Below are 8,304 nucleotides of genomic sequence, written 5' to 3'. Positions count from 1 at the left end.
AAAAATGTCTCAAAATTTATCCTGAAATTATCCCCAAAATCACCCCAAAAATGGCACAAAAATAACCCAAAATCACCCCAAAAATGTCTCAAATTTATCCTGAAATTATCCCAAAAATGTCACAAAAACAGCCCAAAATTATCCCAAAAATGGCACAAAAATATCCCAAAATTATCCCAAAAATGGCACAAAAATAGCCCAAAATTATCCCAAAAATGCCTCAAATTTATCCTGAAATTATCCCAAAATCACCCCAAAAATGGCACAAAAATAGTCCAAAATTACCTCAAAAATTCCTGAAATTATCCCAAATTTATCTTAAAATTTATCTCAAATTTATCCAAAATTATCCCAAAATTATTCCAGAATTATCACAAAATTTGTCCCAAAATTGTCCCAAATTTATCTCAAAAATTATCTTAAAATTATCCCAAAATTTATCCCAAAATTATCCCAAATTTATCCTCAAATTTATCGCAAAAAAACCCCAAAATTTATCACAAATTTATCCTAAAATTATCCCAAAATTGTCCCAAAATTGTCCCAAAATTTATCCTAAAATTGTCTCAAAATTATCCCAAATTTATCCCAAATTTATCCAAAACTTAATCCAAAATTATCCCAAAATTGTCCCAAATTTATCCCAAAATTATCTCAAAATTATCCCAAAATTAATCACAAAATTATATAATTTTATCCTAAATTCGTCCCAAAATTATCCCAAATTTATCCTAAAATTTATCCCCAAATTATCCCAAATTTATCCCAAATTTATCGCAAAAAAACCCCAAAATTTATCACAAATTTATCCCAAAATTATCCCCAAATAATCTCAAATTTATCCCAAAATTGTCTCAAAATTATCCCAAAAATTCCTGAAATTCTTTGGGAAATTCTCCAAAAAAATCGGGATTTTTAAACATTAAAGATTCTCCAAAATCACCTTTAAATTCGTCAGAAATCGCCCCAAAAATTCACCTGGGACCCCCCAAAATCCATCAGGGGGATCCCAAAATTGATCCCAAAAATCCCCAGGTGTCCCCAGGTGTGTCCCAGGTGTGTCCCCAGGTGTCCCCAGGTGTCCCCAGGTGTGTCCCCAGGTGTGTCCCCAGGTGTGTCCCCAGGTGTGTCCCCAGGTGTCCCCAGGTGTGTCCCAGGTGTGTCCCCAGGTGTGTCCCCAGGTGTGTCCCAGGTGTGTCCCCAGGTGTCCCCAGGTGTGTCCCAGGTGTGTCCCAGGTGTGTCCCCAGGTGTGTCCCAGGTGTGTCTCACCTGTCCCAGGTGTATTTTGGGTGTGTTTTATCTCTCCCAGGTGTGTTTTACCTGTCCCCAGGTGTATGTTGGGTATCCCCAGGTGTGTCATTACCTGTCCCAGGTGTGTGTTACCTGTCCCAGGTGTGTCCCAGGTGTGTCCCAGGTGTGTCATTACCTGTCCCAGGTGTGTCATTACCTGTCCCAGGTGTGTCATTACCTGTCCCAGGTGTGTGTTACCTGTCCCAGGTGTGCCCAGGTGTGTTATACCTGTCCCAGGTGTGCCCAGGTGTGTCTCACCTTTCCCAGGTGTATTTTGGGTGTGTTTTACCTGTCCCAGGTGTGTTTTGGGGTCTCACCTTTGCCGGGCGGCCCCTCCTGGCGCAGACCCCGCAGCTCCGGCCCCCCCAGGTGTATGTTGGGTATCCCCAGGTGTGTGTTACCTGTCCCAGGTGTGTGTTACCTGTCCCAGGTGTGTCTCACCTGTCCAGGTGTGTCTCACCTTTGCCGGGCGGCCCCTCCTGGCGCAGACCCCGCAGCTCCGGCACCTGCGGCAGCTCCAGGTTTGGGCCTGGCCGGGCCCCGGCCCCTCCCCCGCGCCCAGGCAGAAGGTGTGGAAGGGTTGGCAGCACACCTGGCACAGAACCAGCTGAAAGGGGACAGGTGAGGGAACAGGTGAGATCTTAAAATCCCAAAAAAATCCCAAAAAAGTCCCTAAAAAAATCGCAAAATTATCCCCCAAAAAAATCCCCCCAAAAATTCCCATTAAAAACGTGGAAAATGGGCCCAAAATGGCCAAAAAAATGACAAGAGCGCCCCCTGGTGGGCACAGCTGGAATTGCTCCAGGTGTGGGACAGGTGAGAGCCCAAAAACGACCCCAAATCCCCAAAAAAATCCCAAAAATAATCCCAAAAAATATCGCCCAAATGCCCCAAAAGTCCCATCAAAAATCCCCAAAATTCCCAAAAAAAATCCCCAAAAAATCCCCCAAAAAAATCCCCCAAAATTCCAGAAAATCCCCCCCAAAATTCCCCCCAAAAACCCCCGCAAAAACCCCAAAAATTCCCCAAAAAAATTCCCGTTAAAAACGAGGGAAATGGAAGAAAATGGGAAAAATTATGGCACAGCGCCCCCCTGCTGGGCACAGCTGGAATTGTTCCAGGTGTGGGACAGGTGAGAACCCAAAAAAGCCCCCAAAAAAGTCCCAAAATCCCCCCAAAATCCCAAAGGTTTTCTCAAAAAAAAAAATCACCCAAAAATCCACCAAAAATGCCAAAAAATTTCCCCCAAAAATCCCTCAAGATTTCAAAAAATCCCCCCCAAATTCCCCCAAAAATCCCAATAAAATCCCATTAAAATCCCAATAAAACCCCATCAAAAATCTATTAAAAATCCCATTAAAATCCCACTAAAAATCCCACTATAAACCCATTAAAATCCCACTAAAAACCCATTAAAATCCCAATAAAAACTCATTAAAATCCCAAAAAAATCCCACTAAAAATCCGATTAAAACCCCCATCAAAAATCCATTAAAAATCCCAATAAAATCCCATTAAAAATCCCAATAAAATCCCATTAAAAATCCATTTAAAAATCCTAAAAAAATCCCATTAAAAACCCAATAAAAACCCATTAAAAATCCCAATAAACTCCCAATAAAACCCCATCAAAAATCCATTAAAAATCCCATCAAAAATCCCATTAAAAATCCCAATAAAATCCCATTAAAAGTACCATTAAAAACCTACAAAAATCCATTTAAAATCCCAATAAAAAGCCATTAAAAATCCATTTAAAAATCCATTAAAAGTCCCATTAAAACCCCATTAAAATCCCACTAAAAATCCCGTTAAAAAATCCCATTAAAAACCCATTAAAAATCCAATAAAACCTCATTAAAATCTCCAAAAAAATTCCATTAAAATCCCCAAAAAACCCCATTTAAAATCCCAAAAAAATTTCATTAAAAATCCCATCAAAAATCCCATTAAAAATCCCAATAAAATCCCATTAAAAACCCAATAAAAACCCATTAAAAATCCCATTAAAAATCCCAATAAAACCCCAATAAAACCCCATCAAAAATCCATTAAAAATCCCATCAAAAATCCCATTAAAATACCATTAAAAATCCCAATAAAACCCCATCAAAAATCCATTAAAAATCCCATCAAAAATCCCATTAAAATCCCAATAAAATCCCATTAAAAGTACCATTAAAAATCCCATTAAAATCCCACTAAAAATCCCGTTAAAAACCCCATTAAAAACCCATTAAAAATCCCAATAAAACCTCATTAAAATCTCCAAAAAATTCCATTAAAATCCCAAAAAAATCCCATTAAAAACCCAATAAAAACCCATTAAAAATCCCATTAAAAATCCCAATAAAACCCCAAAAAAAACCCCATCAAAAATCCATTAAAAATCCCATCAAAAATCCCATTAAAAATCCCAATAAAATCCATTAAAAATCCCATTAAAAACCTACAAAAATCCATTTAAAATCCCAATAAAAAGCCATTAAAAATCCATTTAAAAATCCATTAAAAGTCCCATTAAAACCCCATTAAAATCCCAATAAAAATCCCGTTAAAAATCCCATTAAAAACCCATTAAAAATCCCAATAAAACCTCATTAAAATCTCCAAAAAAATTCCATTAAAATCCCCAAAAAACCTCATTTAAAATCCCAAAAAAATTTCATTAAAAATCCCATCAAAAATCCCATTAAAAATCCCATTAAAAACCCATTTAAAAATCCTAAAAAAACCCATTTAAAAATCCCAATAAAATCCCATTAAAAACCCAATAAAAACCCATTAAAAATCCCATTAAAAATCCCAATAAAACCCCAATAAAACCCCATCAAAAATCCATTAAAAATCCCATCAAAAATCCCATTAAAAATCCCATTAAAAATCCCAATAAAATCCCAATAAAACCCCATTAAAACCCCACTAAAAATCCCGTTAAAAAACCCCATTAAAAACCCATTAAAAATCCCAATAAAACCTCATTAAAATCTCCAAAAAAATTCCATTAAAATCCCCAAAAAACCCCATTTAAAATCCCAAAAAAATTTCATTAAAAATCCCATCAAAAATCCCACTAAAAATCCCACTATAAACCCATTAAAATCCCACTAAAAACCCATTAAAATCCCAATAAAAACTCATTAAAATCCCAAAAAAATCCCACTAAAAATCCTATTAAAACCCCCATCAAAAATCCATTAAAAATCCCAATAAAATCCCATTAAAAATCCCAATAAAATCCCATTAAAAAGCCCAATAAAATCCCATTAAAAATCCATTTAAAAATCTTAAAAAAATCCCATTAAAAACCCAATAAAAACCCATTAAAAATCCCAATAAACTCCCAATAAAACCCCATCAAAAATCCATTAAAAATCCCATCAAAAATCCCATTAAAATCCCAATAAAAATCCCAATAAAACCCCAATAAAACCCCATTAAAATCCCACTAAAAATCCCGTTAAAAACCCCATTAAAAACCCATTAAAAATCCCAATAAAACCTCATTAAAATCTCCAAAAAAATTCCATTAAAATCCCCAAAAAACCCCATTTAAAATCCCAAAAAAATTTCATTAAAAATCCCATCAAAAATCCCATTAAAAATCCCATTTAAAACCCATTAAAAATCCATTTAAAAATCCTAAAAAAATCCCATTAAAAACCCAATAAAAACCCATTAAAAATCCCAATAAACTCCCAATAAAACCCCATCAAAAATCCATTAAAAATCCCATCAAAAATCCCAAAAAAAATCCCAAAAAAAATCCCAATAAAAATCCCAATAAAACCCCATTAAAATCCCACTAAAAATCCCATTAAAAATCCCAATAAAACCTCATTAAAATCTCCAAAAAAATTCCATTAAAATCCCCAAAAAACCCCATTTAAAATCCCAAAAAAATTTCATTAAAAATCCCATTAAAAATCCCCAAAAAATCCCACTAAAAATCCATTAAAAATCCCAAAAAAATCCCATTAAAAACCCACTAAAATCCCATTAAAAATCCTAATAAAAATCCCAATAAAAACCCATCAAAAATCCCATAAAAATCCCATTAAAAATCCCATCAAAAAACCCATCAAAAATCCATTAAAAATCCCAATAAAAATCCACCAAAAATCCATTAAAAATCCCAATAAAAATCCACCAAAAATCCATTAAAATCCCATTAAAAATCCATTAAAAATCTCAATAAAATCCCATTAAATAATCTCATTAAAAATCCCATTAAAACCCCATCAAAAATCCTTTAAAAATCCCATCAAAAATCCCATTAAAATCCCAATAAAAATCCCAATAAAACCCCAATAAAACCCCATCAAAAATCCATTAAAAATCCCATCAAAAATCCCATTAAAATCCCAATAAAATACCATTAAAAATCCCATTAAAAACCCATTAAAAATCCATTTAAAAATCCCAATAAACTCCCAATAAAACCCCATCAAAAATCCATTAAAAATCCCATCAAAAATCCCATTAAAATCCCAATAAAATACCATTAAAAATCCCATTAAAAACCTACAAAAATCCATTTAAAATCCCAATAAAAAGCCATTAAAAATCCATTTAAAAATCCATTAAAAGTCCCATTAAAACCCCATTAAAATCCCACTAAAAATCCCGTTAAAAATCCCATTAAAATCCCATTAAAAATCCCAATAAAACCTCATTAAAATCTCCAAAAAAATTCCATTAAAATCCCAAAAAAATCCCATTAAAAACCCAATAAAAACCCATTAAAAATCCCAATAAACTCCCAATAAAACCCCAATAAAACCCCATCAAAAATCCATTAAAAATCCCAAAAAAAATCCCATTAAAAATCCCAAAAAAAATCCCAATAAAAATCCCAATAAAACCCCATTAAAATCCCACTAAAAATCCCGTTAAAAATCCCATTAAAAACCCATTAAAAATCCCAATAAAACCTCATTAAAATCTCCAAAAAAATTCCATTAAAATCCCAAAAAAATCCCATAAAAAACCCAATAAAAACCCATTAAAAATCCCATTAAAAATCCCAATAAAACCCCAATAAAACCCCATCAAAAATCCATTAAAAATCCCATCAAAAATCCCATTAAAATCCCAATAAAATCCCATTAAAAGTACCATTAAAAATCCCATTAAAAACCTACAAAAATCCATTTAAAATCCCAATAAAAAGCCATTAAAAATCCATTTAAAAATCCATTAAAAGTCCCATTAAAACCCCATTAAAATCCCACTAAAAATCCCGTTAAAAACCCCATTAAAAACCCATTAAAAATCCCAATAAAACCTCATTAAAATCTCCAAAAAAACTCCATTAAAATCCCCAAAAAACCCCATTTAAAATCCCAAAAAAATTTCATTAAAAATCCCATCAAAAATCCCATTAAAAATCCCATTAAAAACCCATTAAAAATCCATTTAAAAATCCCATAAAAATCCCATTAAAAATCCCATCAAAAAACCCATCAAAAATCCATTAAAAATCCCAATAAAAATCCACCAAAAATCCATTAAAATCCCATTAAAAATCCATTAAAAATCTCAATAAAATCCCATTAAAAATCCATTAAAAATCTCAATAAAATCCCATTAAAAATCTCATTAAAAATCCCTTTAAAAACCCCAATAAAACCCCATCAAAAATCCATTAAAAATCCCAATAAAAACTTATTAAAATCCTATTGAAAATTCCACTAAAAACCCATTTAAAATCCCAAAAAAATTCCATTAAAACCCCAATAAAACTCCATTAAAATCCAATTAAAATCCCAATAAAATCCCATTAAAAATCCCATTAAAAATCCCATCAAAAATCCCATTAAAATCCCAATAAAATCCCATTAATACCTCATTAAAATCCCAATAAATACCCAAAAAAACCCCAATAAAATCCCAATAAAATCCCACTAAAAATCCCACTATAAACCCATTAAAATCCCACTAAAAACCCACTAAAATCCCAATAAAAACTCATTAAAATCCCAAAAAAATCCCACTAAAAATCCTATTAAAACTCCCATCAAAAATCCATTAAAAATCCCAATAAAATCCCATTAAAAATCCCAATAAAATCCCATTTAAATTCCCATTAAAAACCCATTAAAAATCCATTTAAAAATCCTAAAAAAATCCCATTAAAAACCCAATAAAAACCCATTAAAAATCCCAATAAACTCCCAATAAAACCCCATCAAAAATCCATTAAAAATCCCATCAAAAATCCCATTAAAAATCCCAATAAAATCCCAATAAAAATCCCAATAAAACCCCATTAAAATCCCACTAAAAATCCCGTTAAAAACCCCATTAAAAACCCATTAAAAATCCCAATAAAACCTCATTAAAATCTCCAAAAAAACTCCATTAAAATCCCAATAAAACCCCAATAAAACCCCAATAAAACCTCAACAAAAAATCGCATTAAAAAATCAAATTAAATCCATAAAAAATCCCCAAAAAATCCCTCAAAAATCATCAAATTTTGCGATTTTCGCCTCATTTTTTTTGCGATTTTCACCGGGTTTTTTTTGAGATTTTCAAGACCCTCCGAAATTTCATAATTTCCCCCCAAATTTTATTTTTTTGTACCTTGTGTTGGCCCTTGGAGGCGCAGAGCAGACACAGCAGGGGCGCCGTGACGGGCACCGAGCTCAGGACGCTCAGACCCCCCATCAGCCAAACGTTGTCCAGGGCCGAGTCCTCCTGGGGGAGACACAAAATTCCCCTTTAAAAACTCAAAATTTGGGCTCAGGAATCCAAAAAAAAACAAACAAACAAAAAAAAAAAAATCAAAAAAAAATTGGGGTATTTTTGGGGTATTTTTTGGGTATTTTTGGGATTTTTTGGGATATTTTTAGGACATTTTGGGGAAAATTTTGGAATATTTTTGGATTTTTTGGGGCTATTTTTGGGGCTATTTTTGGGACATTTTTTTGGGGTATTTTTGGGATATTTTTGGGATATTTTTGGGGTATTATTGGGATTTTTTGAGCTTTTTTGGGGCTATTTTGAGA

General features: G+C 33.2%; 1 protein-coding gene across 1 annotated transcript in view; it reads right to left on the bottom strand.

Annotated features, from left to right (window-relative positions):
* The window catches only part of KMT2B (lysine methyltransferase 2B), a gene marked incomplete at its 5' end in the record, with an annotated part of 80,064 nt that overhangs the window by 48,092 nt on the left and 23,668 nt on the right, over window positions 1-8,304 (bottom strand). The window contains 2 exons of the mRNA XM_083880788.1: window positions 1,798-1,898; window positions 7,880-7,993. Of these exons, the coding sequence (XP_083736914.1) occupies window positions 1,798-1,898; window positions 7,880-7,993 (215 nt within the window). The remainder of the gene's footprint in view (window positions 1-1,797; window positions 1,899-7,879; window positions 7,994-8,304) is intronic.

The sequence above is a fragment of the Zosterops lateralis genome (genome assembly GCF_965231275.1).
Source record: "Zosterops lateralis genome assembly, chromosome: 31".
Classification (NCBI taxonomy): domain Eukaryota; kingdom Metazoa; phylum Chordata; class Aves; order Passeriformes; family Zosteropidae; genus Zosterops; species Zosterops lateralis.
The sequence above is the reverse complement of the archived record's forward strand: the minus strand, read 5'-3'. Positions and strand labels throughout refer to the sequence as shown.